Below are 19910 nucleotides of genomic sequence, written 5' to 3' on the forward strand. Positions count from 1 at the left end.
ACTTAGCTTGTAGTTATCAGTTACAGATTACCTCCACCTAACAAAATGGTTCAGACATCTCTATGCAAGCAACACTTCCTGACCTATGTCCCAGAACTAACATTTCCAAGGTCAACTTAGAGAACAATAATTAGATGAGCTGTCTATGAGTTGTACGAGGGAATATGTGATCAGTACTGTTGACAGCTGAGGCACGAATGTAACAATACACAATGAAGATGTTCACAAAACAGTGCCTGGTCCCCTGGACAACAGGTAGGTACATAACTGCATGCTTCTCCTGCACAATGAGCTGACAGCACTCCCCTTTGAAAAACAAAAGCAGGCCTTGCTATGGCATTGATTCACAGATGTAGTGCTTTACAAGAAGTCTCTAGGCAATTAATCAAAGCATGCATAACAGAAGTTGTGACCCGTAGAGAAATTGTCTATCCTATTGAGGCTGGGAAAATGGTAAAAGAGGATTGGGTCTGTGGAGTAAGCCTCCCGTGTCCCCCAAGCAGAGCCAGTGCTCTTCGATAAAAACAGCGTGACATGCAGGTGAAGACACAAGCACAACCCAATACATAACTGTTGTGATAATGGAGTAAAAGGAGAGTCGGAAAGCACATGATAGACTCAGAATATGATTTGGCGTCCAACGCTCAGGCGTAGGCATATACATACTTGAACTGGTTGGAAGGAGTGCATTAAGGCTGTAGCCCCCAGATGAAAAACCTGCCCTAGCCATTACCACCAACCAAGCTTACAGTTATTGCCTGAAATACGATTAGTATTAGTGTCTCCAGGCAGCTGGCACAGAAGCTTCTTGGATTACAATGCCGAAAACATACGCTCACCAACAAGAGCAATTACAGGAAATAGATGTTCTTCCAAGCTTGGCCCAATATTTAAATCTCTAAGGAGGCCATTCAGCAATTATGTGGGGTTTACACATTACAAAGTGTTCAATTAAAATAAGAGTACTCAGCATTTAAAAAATAAACTACACTAATCTTACATTACTATGATTGTGTATAAAATGATTAATTATTGTTTTGCATAAAATTATGAAAATTGTTTAGGAAAATGTGGGCTTTTAACCATCATAAATCATTCACAGCATACATCTTAGAGCAAGGTAACAGCAGACAGGAATGACTGTGCATTAGTTCCATGTAAATTAAATGATCTACTAACAAGAACAAGGTGGGGAGGAAGCAGGTGAGGAAGAAAGGCTGATACCTGTTGTCTTCGTTTCTCTTCTTCAATAGCAGCTTTGGCTTCTGCCTCTTTTATCTGTACAGACATACAAAGTGATAAGTAACTGTTGTGAACAGCAGCTAGACCTGTTTTCTTATAGAGTCATAATTACTCCTATAGAACGGTTCTCAGCAAAAGTGAACAAAGCCTCCATCAAGTGAGCTCTTAATTTTATTGAGATGACAAAATATCCTCAGAAATAGCTGCAATGGAACGTATAATGAATGCTACAAGGTTATAAATTGAACTTCTGACTTCAACTTGACAAGCTCAACCAGCAAATATAAAACCTAAAAAGAATAGTTTGTTCACAAACCACCAGGAAAATTCCTAAAGACAGTTATTCTAAGTTTCCGACAACTTTATCCTCAAACTCAGTACACTTTACACATAAAGGTAATGCCTGTATGTAATTTACACACGTTTCATTCTGAGCACTTTAAATATTCCCTGACTACTACAGCAAAAGGAAACCTCTACATTTGTACAGAATACAGCATACATTGGATAATGCATAACCAAACTGCTTTAAAGCTCTTGCTGTAATGCAAACAAAATGTAATTAAAAAAGCTCCACCATCAGAAAGTCATATGAAAAGAAGTCACACAAGTTACAATTAATAATTCTATATAAATGTTTTGTAGTGTTCAAGAAAGCAAATTAAATGCTAGAAATTATCAAGAAAAGAATGGCAGAGAAAGGAATGCCAGTATGTGAACACATGACACTTGAATCTTTGCTCCTACATTCAGTTTTGGTCCTGCAGTAACAAGAGAATGTAAAGCCTGAACACGTACAAAAGACAACAGGATGGAGTGGCTTCCATCTAAAGAGATGCATTATTAGGATTCATTAGGTGACTACCAGGGCACAAAATCCTAAAGACCGTGAAGACATCAAACAGGGACAAAACATCAATAATTTTTTCATAATACAAAAACAAAGGCAAAAATGAAATTACCAGGAGGCTGGTTAATAACAGCAGGAATACTGTGTGGGAGCATTTGGCTAAATCTAGAAATTCAGTACTACAGGACATTTATAGATGCCAAAAGTTTATGTTGACTGAAAAACAATTAGGCATGCTAACAGGAGATAAATCCAAAGACCATTAAACACCAAGACACTAGCTCAATCTCTAAAATTCCCATAGCCAGAGATCACTACGTTAATAGCAGTAACAGGAAGAGCAGAGCACACTGGGGAAGTATGTGTGTCTGCTTTCTTGTATACTTCTCTTGGACCATTAGCATTGCAGCCACTGAATCATCAGACCTTAGAAAAGTTCAATGTAAAAATCTCTAACTTTAAATGAAAAACAGTCTTGGTAGTACTAACTGGATGATTTGCATACTAACAGTGACAATCACTGAACATGGTTTGCGCAGGTGGAACATGTTCCAAACAATTTGCTATTCAAGAGCTTTTGATGACTAAGGATAAAGCACAGTAGCCCACGCTAGTAGCTCAAACACTAGCTCAAACAGGGTGCACCGAGGACAGGGTGAGTAGAACAGTCCTATTTGCAGGTTTTCAGATCAATTTTTAAAATTGCTAAACCACGTATCAGATAAAAGCATTACTGAGAATTTCATTAATTAATTAATTCTCAATGACACAATGGCAGAGTCTCTCTTTAGAAAAGTGTGTAAGACCTTTTCAGCCACGCATATCTGATATTGGAAGTCTGGTGTGGAAAAACACACACAACCAGCCTCCTGGTATTTCACTGCCATCTAACGGCTGAACTTCAGTTCTGAAAGAAAAAGTGACCCACAAATGTGGAAAAAAGCAGAAGAGATTCTTTTTACACTGGTGTAGTCATATTTGTATAAGATACATACATATAATATACATAGGTAGAGGGAAGCTTAACCATCACAGTATGGGAAAAATTTCTAGAACTATTTCTTTAATAACATGTACAGTAAAAGATTCATTCAGTTCCTCAGAAGTGCATACTCATCAGGTGCTCAACATCAAGAGTTTTATTAAGAGTTAACACACTGTTTTTGGAAATTGATGGTTTTGCAACTGTGCAAACTAAATTGTCCTTGTAAATGTCTGCAGTTTTTAATAGGCTTCTTCCAGTCTTGACACATTAAACAGTAATTGAAATTACTGTCAATGGCTAAAAGAAGACAGATTTCAATTAGATATTAGGAAGAAATTCTTTACTGTGAGGGTGGTGAGACACTGGAACCGGTTGCCCAGAGCAGCTGTGGATGCCCCATCCCTGGCAGTGTTCAAGGCCAGGCTGGATGGGGCTTTGAGCAGCCTGGTCTAGTGGAAGGTGTCCCTGCCTGTAGCAGGGGGGGTTGGAACTAGGTGATCTTTAAGGTCCCTTCCGACCCAAACCATTCTGCAATTCTCTAATAAAGTGCATATAATAGGAGATCATTCTAGTATGTCATTGACAAGTCAACACAGGATACAAAAAGGTGCCTGAAAAGAATTTAAACAGAACTTTGTAACTTCATATAAAAAACCCCAAACAAATCCATGCTCTTCTCTGAGGAAGGTACACATAGCTAGGTTATGCCACACAGTACATCTGTGGCATTGCTTATAGTAGAAACTTGTAGTCATTTACTCATTACATTAGGCCACTCCTTCCCGTGGATTACAAAGTCACTGGTGAGAAACAGGAACTAGTATCTGCTGACACCGCACCACTCCACACTGAGACATGCTGTTGTGTCCCAGTTCATGCAGTCTCTCGTGAATTCACCTTGCTTTACTGCACTCCATGCGCTATGAACTTATCTTCACACTCTTACTGGAACTGTTTGTTACGGTTGGGATTTTCTAAAGGCATATCCCAAGAGTCTTAGCATTTGACCACCTGCTTGCAAAGTTGCAGGATTTGGTCTATGTGGTACTTGTTAGAACTTGCCAACCAATCCTGAAAAACTGAGCAGAAGCTGACAGTCGGCTTTACCTACTGATTTTTTGGTTTGTACATTTACCACATCTAATACTTAACTAAAAAAGCCTAAGCAAGTTATACACCAATTCTTTTTGTTTATGTTTTAGTAAAAGGCTTATAAGAGTGCGGTTGATATTCTGTCTCGGGGGGACAGCATACAGCAATTTCTTTACTTCATAAAACAGCAGAACTAGAGAGAATTCACATTTAGAGCAGGCTAAAAAGTATACTGTAACTGCTGCAAACTCTCCATTCTTCTGGTACAGGCAACTGTATGTGTATCTAACAGTGTGACAGAATTACACTCCTTGTGCTGGACAGGTTGAGCATTCAATGGCTACCAGACTTTCACTGGAAAAGCAGATGTAAATGCCCCGTGAAGTGGCCTTGCCCAAATCCTACAGCACTAATCATCAGCATCACTGATCACTTGTTTTCAGTGGAAGAAGAAAGAAACAGTTCTAACAAAAAAAAAGGAGAATAACAGAATATTGTTTTAACATAGCATTTCACCACGTTAATTAATACTGTCTACAAACACTGTAATTCTCCCCACTAAGCCAAATGCAAGTCTGAAAAAGTAGCTGCTATTAAACAGTACACCTGTTTATGTTGTTGCATTTTTCCCTGGTATTGCCTTGAAAAATAATTCCGTGTTCATTTTTTCCTACTTTTCTTGAAGCACTGAGAAGAAATTATAGCTACAACGGATACATTACCTCAGATGCTTTCCGTTTCATTTCCTTGCATAACGCATCACATTCCAGTGAAACTTGGCCATCTTGTATCTTGCTGCACTGTATTTCCTGTTAAGTATAATTTGAGTCTTTTATAATCCCTTCCCTATATTAGTTATGTCTATTTTTTTATAAAAGTAATTATAAAACATTCTTATTTAGTAAAACATTGGTTACCCAGAAAGTAAAGCTAACGATTAAATGTTATTTGAACCTGTAATTACGTATTAACTTGTCCTTTTCTCTTTTTCTTCTTTCTGATAAGCTAAGATGAAAGCAAGAATAAACCAAGTAGCCCAGTTGAAATTCTCCTCTCTTCTCTTTTTTCACTTTCTGCCTAAGAAAAAGTAAGATAACCTTCGAGCTAGCATTCAGAGTCTCAGTAATTTCATGTACATTCTCTTAAGTGGCCGAGATGACAGGGCAAGGTCTGGTCATGGGGGGGAAAAAATTCTCACACTTCTTCCCCTCCTCCCCTTAATATTGAAGAGAAATAAATAAATACAAAAATGTGGTTATCTGTAAGCAGACTTCAGTTTGAAGCACTTGTTTTGTACATGTCATCCTTTCTCCTGCTGAACACCCCACCTGCAAGACATTTCTTGGAGAAGCTGAGAACTCTGGGGAACTGCAGCCTGATTGGAAGGCTCAAAAGTCAACTGGGTCCAGAAAAATACTTTAAGCACCTTTAATTAAGCCAAATAATGATTTTTTTCATTAAGTCATTATTACTTGCCAAGACTCTACATCAATTGCTGTTCTTTCTCTCATAATACTTCGGTTGTAACAAGCTTCTTACATTACTTTGTCCTTTATCTTTGTTAGAAGGTAAGGATGCTGATGCCTGTACTTGCTTTTAGGTTTGCAGAGAACTGTAACCAATTATTCCAGTTAGGGATTCACAACATCTGTGCTTGTTCCAACTTATGCAATTATAAACTTTCCCAATATCATCAGAAAAACTGATTTTTCTTCTCAAATCACCCCAGCTCATCTGATTATTCTCCCAATGGAGCTACAAAAATTGAAGTGTGCTGGAAGAGAAAACTATTGGTAAGTCAAGCAGCTAACATATTTTAGAACTAACAGGATTTTATATTCTCCAGTGGGTCTTTTGATATTGCAGCCCAGATCTTCAACTGATGTGAACTGTTATAGCTCTGCTAGAGTAACTGGACCTATTCTAATCCACAACAGAGATAATCCGTCCATAGAAGCCTAGGAACGCGCAAAGAAAACACAGTGTTCTCAAAATTGTAACTTAGAAATTTACCTTTTTCAGTCTTTTACAGAGACATCGGAGTTTAACCTTCTGGCTGCAGTTCAGAGGACAGCTACCTGAATGGCAAATCTCTTTACACCGGTGACCACAGGGCAACTATAAAGAACAAAACACATAAGCAAAACTCCTACATGAATGAAAGATTGTAAAATTACAAAGAATGTATGAACTGGTTTTATTTCAGACATAGCAGCCTAACAGAAAACTCGTTTCAGCCTACCAATTTTTCCACTTTTTGAAATAGTTGATTATTTTTTTTGCAAAGATTTGCTTGTTATTTACCATATTTAGTTTCCTGCAGAATGATTTATCTTTTATTGACATAGCTTGATTAAGAACCAATTTCTCCTTTTAAATATTTCAAGAACAGTCATCCACACAGTAATTTATACAGCAATTACCCTAGCTATCTGTATGTTGCGGGAATATAAGTAAATAAGGTAAAAAGAAACTGAAAGATCAGAGTCAGCCAAAAAAAAAAAAAAAAAAGGCAAAAATCAGAAGCAAAAATATCACCAAAGAAAATTTTGCAAGAATCTCCTGAACTATGCAAAAGTCAAATAAAGGTCACCACTATTCTTATAACCTCCAAAACAATTTCACAAAAACCTAAATGTCTGCATTTGGCAGATTATCCCATTTCTGCCATCTGAGAAAGAAAAAGACTTGAATTGAGATACTAATTTAAATACGCTGACTGATAGGAATGTATCTGTGCTCCCAGCATTATATTAGATAAAAAAATTACAAGAAACCAACATTTTTTCGCTTACTGCTAAGAACTTGGCTGAAAATATCCTTTACTCATACACATGCCCATAAGATATCTCCACAACAACAATTTTTTTTCAATTACATAACCCAAACAATATACACAAATACAAACCCAAAGGTGGAATCTCAACTAAGACATCTAATCAATTTATTTATAGAGGTAGCTTTAAATTCCCAAACTATTTAAAGTAGCACTGGATATTGTTCTTTATTAAAAGCCAAATTTCACTCTTTGCTCTCATCAAGGGATTAACACAGCTTGGAAAATGCTCTAAGATATACAATTTTAAGATACGTTAAAAATTTAAAATCTATACATACTACATCACCCACAAGAGTGAGAATATTATATAAGATAATTATAAAGCTCAGGTGTATACACTTCTTGTTGATTAGCAGATTGGGATTCTCAGAAGTCCATTGGAACTGGCTCAATGTCTGTGAGCTAGTATCATGAAACATGGTCACCATTTCAGCACATTTGACACTAGAAGGACTAGAAGAAACCTCTAGAGTCACGACGTTTAGTCCTGAAGTCCAGTCCACCTAAAGGCAGGCACCTCCTATGATTCCTCTAGGATGGGACAACGCCTTACCACAAAAATAGTCCCCCATTCTACCATTTCACTAAGGAGATTGTTGCAGAAGCTCATTACAAAGTGCATGAGCTTTTCTTTTTACATTCCATCCATTTGTCCTAGCCAGTCTAACCCCCTTAGTTCTTATCCTCATACTGAAATATTTCTCTACTGTCCTTTCATAAAAGGCTGTTTATTCCCATAGTATACCCTTCATCGAATTTCAACCAGCTTAAATCAATGACTCTTGATTACAGTACTCAGAACTGCATGCAATGCTCCAAATGACATCTCAGCAGGAAGGACTTCATACAATGCCTTAATTGCACTTTATTCTTAATAGAATATCTTCCCCAATACATCTTCAGTTCTTATTTGCATTTCTCTCCAGCTAATCATGTGTGACAATAAGAACTCCTGCTGTTTCCTGGGAGCTTATTATTAGCCATGACATGCATGCTCTTACTTTTTTTTTTTGTATCTAATAACATGCCTCAAATACACGTGTTCTGCAGATGCACTTCCTCAATTGTTATGTGCTGACAACACTCCACACATCTTCATCAGAAAATTCCAATGTTTTTTAGTGCCAAGGTCACTAGTGAAAACAATGCAAGGTCAGGAGTCAATCCAGTCCTTGGGAAAACCTCCTTGTTAACATCTCTTGCTCCAACTTTTCATTTAGTTTTGTTGTCAGTTTGGTTTTGGTTTTTGGTGGTTTTTTTTTTGGGGGGGGGTCAGGTAGCTTTTTAAAAAACAATAAAATACAAGCAGTTGTTTCCTTTAGCTTGCTTTTATCCTTGTATTGACACTCTTCTGTATCCGAAATAGATATTCACTAAGTGCCATTGACTCCTTTGTTCTGCCAAAGCCTTATACAGCAGATCTAATCTATTCACTTTATCGGGGGGGTGGGGGGGCAATATAGGTTTGTTCAGACACAACTGATCATCAGTAAATCTCACATTTTGCCTCATTTTGAAAAGGTGAGGGGAGAAACTTGTCTTTAAGCCTTGTACGCTGAGATCAGACTACCAGCCAGAACACAAGAGTTCTAATGGCTGAGTCTGCTCACTAGCGACCACAATCTTTGCAAAACCAATTTGCTACTGCACAACCTCTATGCAGTAAGAGGGCTTTTCTCCTGGCTCTCTGCCCAAAAGCATCACACACAATAACGCAATTTAGTCGCATCAGCAAATTATCTCATGCTGGCCAGAAGAATCCACTGCTAGAACTACTACTTCCAGCTTAGTCTTCCATACTAATTGGGCACATTTACATTAAGTGTCAAAGCCCAGTCTTGTAACTGACATATCAGAGCTGCAAATTCAAGACAGGAGCCCTCATCTCAACCTCCAGGTGCTACTGCAATAAAATTCTTACATTACTTATCATTAGAGCAAAATTTGCAAAGCACAGAATCAGGTTTAATCCAATACTGAAACCCAAAACTACACATTTAGTTCTCTGCATAGAGCTACACAGTTCACATCCTCAGGGATGCGGACAAGAATGAAGCTGGCAGTGTAACTTTCTTTTTACTCCTTCCAGTGCAAAACCAACATAAAAAAAAAAAAAATCAAGAAAAGCAGTGAAATGGAAAACAACATTTCCCCATCATCTCAGAAAGCAAAAGCAATCCTACTGCTGTTTTGCTGGATAAATAATGCAGCGGGAAAGGATTATTATTTCTTTTTGCTTGTTTTTAAGTGTCCATGCTGAGCCACTTGGCGCTAAAACAGAAAGCATGTGCCCCTTTAGATCTTTTTTACCATACAAGATCTCTTGTCAAAAGCTCATGGACTAAAGCCTGTTCATTTTGGGCTTTATGTTTGGCATGGCAAGGCCTTTAAAAGAAAGGGATTTAACCCACAGCTCTGAAAACAAAATAAAATCCTACAAGTATTTTCCCCTAGGCAATGTATCTAAATCTTCACATGATATCTGATGATGATAAAACCCATCAACGTTCATGGAGGCTTAACTGGTCTCCACTGGAAGTTAAGAAATACAACCTGTTAATACACACCTGATAATAAAGAAAACGGCACTTTTGAGCAGCCACTCCAAAAGCTAAGTACAAAAGATAAGTTTATCATATCCAAACAAAGGGGCAAACACTTCAGTTTAAAGGATGGCCCGGCTTCCAGAGATCTCATGAAAACCTCCACTGCTTAAGCCAGACATTGAGAAAAATCCTCTCACTATGGACCAAAGACGTACATTTGCTTTTAAAATTAAATTTTTGCAACCCACATACATTTTCAAGGTGTGTTTACAGAATTAAATTTTATTTCCAGAATGCTTAATTAATTTCATTTATTAAAAAAATATACACATACTCTTAAAATTTATGACATTGTCTTCACTGCACTATGTTAAAATAGGTTTGTCACAACGGAGTCCCATATTTCACAGCAAGAGAGTAGCAGAGTGCACAGTAAAAGTACAAAGCATGGTTATTTTGTCAAATAATACTAATTACACAGAATAAAGTATTAAACCCAGATCCACAAATATGATATGAATACATATGCGGTGAAAACTGATAGACTGTTAAAATGTCTATGTAAGTAAGAATTGTCCCAAAACATCTGCAAACGCGATCATAAGAATTTAATCACCCCTGATTAAAAAAAAGTTAAATTTCCTTCAACAGGATATTTTGTTATTGCTACCCAACAAGAGAGAGCTTTTTAATTGAAGCATCTAATCTAACAGCTGTGTCAATAGCAAAGACTTTGCTTCTCCCTAAAGCAGAAAGGAAATGTGAGCTGTATTAAATAATACCAGAAGTAATTTTTGTAGTTTTATACTGCCATAGCAAAACCAAAGGCATGAAACCTTTCAAGACTTTCCAGTTCGTGTTGATTTTTTCAAGGCACCAGACAATGTAATTGATTTTCATATTCCCCAGATGTACCATGCTACCTGTAATTCAAATACAGTAGCATACTGTCTACCACAATTTCCATTAACCAAAAAGCAAAACATCTCAAAATACTGTATTCTATTGAACCTAAGCTGCACTATGCTAGGCTTGGTGGAGGAACAGTGCACACTGATTTTTAGCCAAAAGCATCTTTACTGAGTTCTGCTAATGACCCAAGGTCAGCTTCTGACATAAAATAAGAAAATTCTTGTAAAACACTAATTTGAAATTTACTTGAGGTTGCCAGGACTACACACAAAACACTTCCAATTTAGTTTTGGGCAGACATATTTGATTTGTAAACTTTAAATGTTCTAAATTTGGCAGTCTTATCCACCTTCTCTTTTGGCCAAGTTTTTTTGAAGTTATTGTCATGAGGACACCTCAATGGGTTTGATCTGTATTTGCTGAGGAGGGGTGGGGGTAGTGGCAGTGGCAGGGTGATGTCTGTTAAGGCAGCTCCTTCAAATTGCGTTTATCAGCGATTCCTTTAAAAGAGAACTATCAGTACAATTTGTATTGTGATACAGCTAGCCAATTTTCGCAAAGTTGCAGACAAATATTGTAGTCTTATGGAACAGAAAAAAATATCCCTAGCATTGCTCAATATTTAAGAAACATGAACAATTTTTTTTAGAAAACAAAACAACAAAACCCAAAACCCATACAGTACATACGATGTTACCAGAACAGGATCTGAGGAAGGGAAGATGAACTGTAACACAAAAACAGGCACTACCTGAAACAGGACTGTACTAACAGCTGTATGTTTCATGAAAGCCAGTAAGAGCTAGAGCTAGAATCACCGGAATGGAAAACCATGCTATTCTTACATCATCACCCACACTAAAAAGATTCTCTGGATAGCAGAAGCTGTGTAAAAACTTATTTTTCAAGGCAGCTATAGGAACAAAAATTTTAGAGTTAAATAGAAGCTTTATACAACTAAAGTGGACTCCATCATCCTCAGCTTGCTTTCACATCCCACTGAATTAAGTTTAAAAACCCATCATCTGTGAAACAGGACAATTTTGAACTGCAAGCTGGAATTCAGGACCACTACTAGCTAGATTTTAAATCCCAGACTGAGTCTTGGGAATCTGTCCAGAAAAATCACAACAGTTAATCAAAGATTAGATGAAGGGAAGGGAAGAGAGAAATCTTTGAAGAGAATCTGAAGTACAGGAACACATAGTTCATGTTAAAAGATTATAAGCACTCTTGAAAATAAAGAGGAGGAAGTCTTGTAGCAAATACAACCAAAGTAACACAGAGGGAAATGAAAGGACAAAATTAAGAGGTAAATGGACAATGAAATAATATCCAAAAGTGTTCCCCCGCCAGGAAGAGTGCTTTCAGACATCCAGATGAGAAAATTGTGAAAGGCACATTCATTTACAGAAAAAAAGATATCAGAAAGGCATCTACAAGGGCAAAAACCAGAAGATACAATTAGGCACAGCACAGAGCACAACTTTCCTGTTGGGGTTAACATAGTCTTGTCTGAAAAACAGAGGAACAGAGACTGTTGGGAAACAAGCAGGAATCCTATGAATTTTTGCATTTACTCAAAATAAAAATAAGTTTTATAACAATGTCAAGGATTCAATTTTGATACTTCTGACACTGGAAAAAATGAAACAAAAGAAAAATTCTGAACCTATGTCAATTAGGTTGAGGCAGAATTCAGAACTACAAGAGACGAGGTAAGACAACAGGAATCTAGAGGACATCGTAGGTAAACCAGCCTAAGTGAACAGAGTGGAATCAGGGAAGGAGAATTGATTGAATCAAATTATTTACGAGTGCCAGCTAAATACTAGGTAAGACAAAAACTCAACTACACAGGGAAAGGCCAAACCAGAACAACTACATAGTAAGTGATTATAAGATAAAATACTTTCTTCAGTACAAGTACTTATTGCAGGGAAGGAGAATTTCTCAGAAATTCTGGCAAGTTTAGCAGTGGAAACACTTTCCAAAATATTACTGACTATTCCTGTTTTTCCACTTCATAGATTTTCTAACCCTACAGTGTAGTGAAGAAAGGACTGTTACTCTCACAGCAGCTAATGACAACTAAAGAACAAATATACAATAATAAGTAATGCATGGATTTCCAAAAGTACACAAGCAGCACCTAACAGCAGCACTGGGAGGGACCAAGGAAGAAGTCATTCTGCCCACCCCTCATGTCAGTTGTGGATAATACTGCTACAAGACAAATCCTGAAATGTGTCTAAACATCTCTGAGGAAAATTTGCATCTTTTCTTATGAAAAAAGCTCCAACCGGTTCTTCCCCTGCTCCACATGCTTCACTACTCAGAAGTGGTATTTAACGTGAATCTTCCTTACTGATGCCTACATATAATGGCTCATAGTCTAAGCATCATGCAGTGATATTATTATTCTCTTCTTTACAGCAACGCTTTATATATACCCAGATACAGTAGAAAGATTAACTTGCTTGTCTTCTATTTCACACTATTTAACATGTATTTTATTAACACAGCAGGGCATTATTAACTCATCTCACTTAAGTATAACATACTTCCCCACCCCAAATTGTTGCACAGACAGGGATTACTAGACCTGCACTTAGATGAGAACAATCACAGCCACAATTCTCAGTATTTTTCCTAATCAAACAGTATCCCATTATTTTGGAGCTGTAAATTCAAGACCAGATTTTAACCACGTTAGAGGACATACTCTTCTACATTCAACCCCATCTGCATGCTTAAACATTTAAGCCATTAATGCCTTGAAGACAAATCTCTGATCCTTCAATATAACCTCCTAATTTGACAGCAAGACATTAATAACTGTCCTCAGTACAGTTCACTAGCGCTTCGCGTCTGTCATTTAGCATATTCAAGTAGACTAAGCTGTAGCTTGCTTGGCCTATGATACTGTATCAAAAACCTTGCAAAGAAGTAAAACCTGCAAAACTCCACACATCCATCCAATCAAGTATTTCTTTGTTAATATGGCTTACCTCTTTTGGACACTGATTTTTACAGGAAATAAGAAGCTCCTTTTCTTTTACATCAGCACACGTCAGTTTTCTGTAAAAGAAAAGATGTATTTGTGATAAATTCCAAATTAAAACCAGCAAAAGTCAATAGAAGTAGGGTATATTTTAAATATATCTCACTGTAAAGAAAAGTGGGCTCATTGGTCCACATCCTGTGGGACTAATATACATGACACTTACGGATAGCACAAATTTAGACAATTTGAGGTGCTTTAAAGAAAATGTGCAAAGAACACACATGGGTGTAATTAATGTTTTCAGAGCAATATGCAAAGGATAATGCTTAAATCCACAAGTCCCACCTTACATTTAGTAAAGCCTAGCTCGCCCTCTATTCACACACACACAGATGACTATACAGAAGTATAAATGGTTACTAAGTTTTCCAATTCAAACAGCTAGAGTTTGCATGACATTAATTGTTAAAGACCTTTTACACTAACGACATTAATTCTGATTCTTGTTATAAAAAGCTTCTTTACATACTGCAGAAGAAGCACATATAGATCAAACATTATGTAGATTACTGTATTTGCATAATTTAAAATATTAACGTATTATAAATCCAGTTCTGCTCATGAGATTCCATGCATTTATGATTTTAGCAGTAATATCGAACAAAACCAATGAAAAAACTTAACCAGAAAACCCCCATTATATTAAAAATTATAACCTTCAAGAGACACTTTATAACTTGCCATAAGAATAGCTCCCATCCCGACATTTCAAATGGTTTCCAGTTAGTAACATTCAAATGAAAAGTTGGGTTCAGGTCTGACACTTACAAGCATTCAATATACAGTATTGATAGTTTGCAGTGACACTTTATTTTAAGCATCTGGAGACATGATGGGCAATCCCCAGGATGACAGGGCAAAACACATCGGTGAGGACAGCCAGATGGACGGGGCTTGGTACACTCCTCTTCACACTGCAAACATTCTGGACCTGCCTAACAAAATAAAAACAAAATATTAAAGAAAGTGCCAAACAATTGTTTGTTAGATACCATTAACAAGCTTTTATAGAGAAGAAAGAGTTGTGGTGGTTTTGCTAAGGAAATCCAGCTGTTCAGTAAGATATCCCTCAAGCAAAAATAATTATATATGCTTTTAAAAGAAAAGCAGAAATGCCAGTCTTTGTCGGTCAAAGAGACAGAGTTCTTTTTGCTTCCTGGGCATAAAAGGACCTTTTTAATATTAGTGTTTTGGAAAACTGCCATTAAGCCAGTTAATTCTCTATGGAAAACTGTTAGAAAAAGAAGTGATTTCATATTCAGAACTATTTTTTCCTACCCACCATGTTATCATAAAACTTTAGTCATGACATACTACTCTGTAATACAGGGACAAGGAGGTTTGTTTGCTTCTTTTTAAGAAGCAAACTTTAAGTCATTCCATTTCCATACATGTACAATATTTCGTATAAACTTCCAAAAAGTATTAGCTTAGGTATATGCTGGGAGCTGCTAAGGCATTGTTTCTGCTCCACATACTACACAAAGTCTACAACAACTGTAGTGTCATTCTCATTGCAGGTGACACAACTGACATCAGTACATGATGGACATCAGCACAGTAAATTAAACTCCATTTCTACTCATATTCTTACCATAACTCATCCAGAATCCCAGTCTGCAAATACGCACAGACAGACTGACATGGTTTATCAACTAAACCTACACAGCACAGTATTTTAAGGTTTGCTATCACATTCAAATGCTCAGTTTCACAGAAGTCAGTCAGAGTAAAGCCAATTATCCAATAACGAAGCTACACAATGCCTTCCCAAAAGAACTAATTCCATCCCAGCATTTCACCTTATGCTACTCAAAATAAGGACATAAGAATTTCAGGGTTTAATACAGTTTCCCCTGATATTCTTCCAATCCCCTTTTCTTCTACTTCTACAATTGAACAATTTTTGCTGAAGTTTAAAAAGGAACCTTTGTACAATGATTGTTTACAAAACCTAACCTCAAGAATTCACATCTAAAAGACAAGAGCAACTGAAAGCATTTAGAAAACTGTGATATAAAATTTAACAGCAGGTAAAAGCAAACAGCTGACCTTTCTACAACATTTTCTAGCATAACATGCAGAATAAACTTAAATTCCAGACAGAAAACCGCTACTCAGACAAAATCAAGAAATTTAATCAGGACTTTTCTGACTACATACACCTGCAATTTTGTCTATCAAAACAACAGAACAAAAGCTCTAAAGGTCAAAGCCAACTTGAGTTCATAAAAATTCAAACAAAATTGGAAAATGAAATTTACCCATACTTCACATGTACATAGACTCCTGTTTTCTGAAAATGTGTTGCCTCATTCAAAATGGAGCTAGGAATAATCCTTACACACTCACATTTTAATTGGTTTAACTGAAGCAGTAGGCAGACAGCCTCCGATAGTCATAAATGGAGATGTCAAAACTGTCACTGTTGGTATTTACTGATGTCACTATTACTGCAGGTTACTGTTCCACAAGTTGCTCTAAGAGCTCATACTCCTCAGACAACAGTTTCACAAACACCAATAGAACAATATAGTAACTGCAATATAGACAGTTCTTAGATGACAACACCACTTCTAGGACTGGAATCCACAGGGATACGATCCTATTTAAGTTAAAATGTAACATTTATGTTTTGTACCCAACTGAATGCTGGCTCAGTTTTCTAAATGCCCAGAGAGACCATATTGCAATTTTTTATAAAGTAATGCTTTCAAAGCTTAAAATGCTGTTTGCCTCCAAATCATGACTTTCAAACCACAAGCTACATGCTTTTGACTGCTCAAAACTAGAACAAATTTCAGCTTTGTACTTACTCGTATTTTTGTTTCATATTATCTTCAGCAACTAAAACCTACAGCTTCTTAACCACATAAATGAGTTTCTAGTTGACACTGATAAACAGGAATGTATCAACTCAGTGCTTTAAGAAGTCTTCACCTATTCTGAAACATTTCCAGTGCGCTCTCCTACAGATTTCTTACCCTCCTCAACACACTTACAGCTCTCCTCTGGAAAGTTTCCCCAGTAGATTGCAAGTGCATTTGTAGACAGGGATTATCAGCAGTTCACTTGATCTCGACAGTTACAAAGACTGACTTTAACGACTTGTCAAGAAATAAGGTTTTGATGAAAAAGTAATGTATGTCATCCTAAATCAAAAAGGTATAGCATTTGCAAAATACATATTATCATCTCAGTTTTTTAGTCTAAAGAAGTATAGATTAGCTACATGTCACAGCATCAATGGGAACAGAACACGTGCAAGTCTCCCACCGGAACCTGGAATAGATCCTGTGCCTTTCTGTTGCCAATTCTTTATTTTCCAGTTAAAATCGAAGACAATGTATAAAATACACAAATACAAAAGCTAGGAAATAAACCTACCTTCTTTCCATCTGCACTACTGTTCAATTTAGTAACGTGATGACATTCTTTCATACAGGTGTGATTTTGACAATCAAGAAGCCGCCCACAAAACCTTTTACATGAGTAGGGATTTGCAGAGTGACATGGTAATGGAGTAACCTAGAAGTTAAAAATTAATAAATACAAATATGCAGATAATGTATATATACACACATTGCACATGTGTACCGTGATATCTTATCTATCTATATACACCCACTATACATATATTACACACAAAGAGGAACTGCATCATTACAGAGAATGTTTGGTTCTCGAGTATCTTTGTTAAAAGAAGAAAAGCAGTGCAATGTCTATTTGACTTTTTTGTTTAATAGACTTTAGGTTCCCATCCCAATATAACCACACATTTGTTTCACACTGATTATACCAGGTAAAAAAGCCCACTTTTTTAATTAAACAACCTAACTTATGCAAAAGGTGGGGTTTTTTTAAACAGACTATTACATTCTCAAATACTTTAGTGTGATTTATTCCTTCTTTCTGAATTACACTCGTGCCTTGCATTAAAGGTTTCTAAACTGCTTTACAGTTACTGCAGAAGACTGTTATAGTTTGATTTCACAGGCTTAACTGTGTTACGGACACCATAAACCCAAAACATTTTACAGTTCTGTAGACAGAAAACAACCTGCCAGTCAGAAATTCTATAAATCAAATACTGACTATATCAAATATAACTCCCAGGATTGGGAAGGGGAAGAAAAAATGGCTCTATTGACAGGACTAAGATTTTAATGTCTTATGATATATTTGTGCTTTCTAATTTGAGGTTAACATTCCAGTTAACAGAGCTTTGTAGTACTATTCAGAGCACCTATTTAGAAGCCTTTAATCTTCATTGGTACTGAAACAGTATAAACTTCTAACTTGGTTAACTAGGTTACTTTCCTAAAGTTGAATAGTACAAATCTCTCAACATCACAAGTATTAGAGGAAACTCACTGTTCCCATCTTCCAACCATTATATAATTATTCACATGAAAAAGAATCAGTTTTGTGATGCTGTCAAAAAAATTGTGGGTTTTTTTTTAATTTCATGATCACTTCACAGATGAAACCAGAAACTATTTGTGATGTTATTACACAAGAGGCTAATATGACATAACTGACTTTGACTAGAGTAAGGGTGTGATTATGTGTTACAGCTTAAGTTGACTGAACAGCTTTGCACTATGCCTTTTCCTTTTCTCCCAACTCTACAGTCCTAACCGTACACTCCTACCACTTAATTTGAACAAGTCTCACCACACATCTGTCTTTAGAGCAAGACAACTCAACTAATCAAAATGGACAAAAAGGAATTAGTAGAAAAAAAGTTCCTTGTCTTTTGCTAGGTTTGCAAGTGTATTGACTATAAAACCAGGTGAGCGCTGGAACTGAAACGAGGGAAGAGGGGGGCAGTCCCTCACAGGGCAGTGAGGTACGTTCTCCCTTCAGCACTGTCCATGTTGATTTCCCTCAATCTTAAAGCAAAAATATACAATGTAGCATTTGAATCCACTGACCTATAGAAATGCTTTCTGGGCTTCACCTCAAAAAAAATCTGTACTCCACATCAAGTCATTACAAAATCCAATTCATTCACAAGACTTCTGAACTCCTCATCCTGACTCTGTGAACCGAAGCAGTCTGCATGGCAGGCTGAATATCAGGCATGGAATACACAGGAGAAAACCCTGAAGCCATCATGTCCAACTACTCTTACATCCCTATGTTAGAGCTGATGTTCATTACGCTGGCTAAAGCACTAATACAACCATCGTAAGTAGTCCGAATGCCTGGCTCATACCACACCCTGCAAACACACTACAACTCAGCCTCTGATGGCTTATGCTTCTGGTGACCAAAGGAACAAAAGCCAGCAATAGGCCTACAAAAATGAGGGTCTGAAGAATAGTTCTATACCCAGTGAACACACCACCAGTTACCAAAGGTTTTATCATTCTTAATATCCTACCCCTTCTCATCCTCCTCCTTCCTCACAGTCGCAACTTCCTTTCAGTAGCAATGTAAGTAGTAAAGGAATGCTGGAAGATAGAAGAATGAAAAAAACAGGTGTACCAAGCATTACAATCTACCTCTGCCCACTCCTCTACCTTTCCTTGCTCCCCCACTGCCACTTAATTTTTTATGACTACCGGTTCTTCGGTGGCTCAGGCAGTGACAAGCAGATCAGGGCAGTAAAAGCATGTTAGCGCTACGGCTGCACAGTTCAATAATGCTGATGAGACTTCTTTTAACCAGGAGTTAGTCTTCCGTCATATAGGGACACAAGCTCTAGCTCCAGCTAAAGTGAATTAACAGAAGCACATAGGCAGAAGTGGAGCATCCATTGCAGTAGCATCCCTCAAGCACACTGGATGAGATGCAATGTTGAATAAAGCGAAGGGCACTGAAGGAAGCACACAAGCCAGCAAGACAACAGTGGCAGTTTTCAGATGGCTGACTGTGGAGAGCATCCCAGCCCTCTGGCTGCATCCAGCATAGCTCCAGTTTGCCCCTCTCACTGACTTACTAGAGTCCAATAAAATTGTCTTCTGGAATCAATTGATATCATAGCCAAAATAAAAGAATTTCAATTAATTTAAACCAACATTACATTTTCAAATTTTGTTTCCATTTCTTGACAAGTCAGTATGCTTGGATTTATTACTAATATCCATAAAGACAAAGCAGAGAAAAGGGTTACTTTCTATAGTTGGAACGCATTTCTGAAATGACTAAATGGAGGTCTCTACTCTTGCTACAAATATGAATATCAAAGCCACCACAAACCCCAGGAAGTTGACGAGCTGAAGAATAAAGAATGCAGATGAGAACCAGAAGTATTTTATGAAAGCTGATTGGAAAAAAGAAAACAAGGAGGCATCATTTTCAGACCACAGGTCTTCTACAGGATAAGGAAAGGAAGGCAAGGCAAAAAGGACAAGACAACTTTCAGAAGC

General features: G+C 37.1%; 1 protein-coding gene across 1 annotated transcript in view; it reads right to left on the reverse strand.

Annotated features, from left to right (window-relative positions):
* The window catches only part of NFXL1 (nuclear transcription factor, X-box binding like 1), a 47474-nt gene that overhangs the window by 4237 nt on the left and 23327 nt on the right, over positions 1–19910 (reverse strand). Inside the window, exons 16-21 of the mRNA XM_040595072.1 lie at positions 16921–17061; positions 14302–14468; positions 13478–13547; positions 6183–6287; positions 4892–4978; positions 1225–1278 (exon numbers count right to left, since the gene is read on the reverse strand). Coding sequence (XP_040451006.1) covers positions 1225–1278; positions 4892–4978; positions 6183–6287; positions 13478–13547; positions 14302–14468; positions 16921–17061 — 624 coding nt within the window. The remainder of the gene's footprint in view (positions 1–1224; positions 1279–4891; positions 4979–6182; positions 6288–13477; positions 13548–14301; positions 14469–16920; positions 17062–19910) is intronic.

Source organism: Falco naumanni, chromosome 1 (genome assembly GCF_017639655.2).
Source record: "Falco naumanni isolate bFalNau1 chromosome 1, bFalNau1.pat, whole genome shotgun sequence".
NCBI classification, from domain to species: domain Eukaryota; kingdom Metazoa; phylum Chordata; class Aves; order Falconiformes; family Falconidae; genus Falco; species Falco naumanni.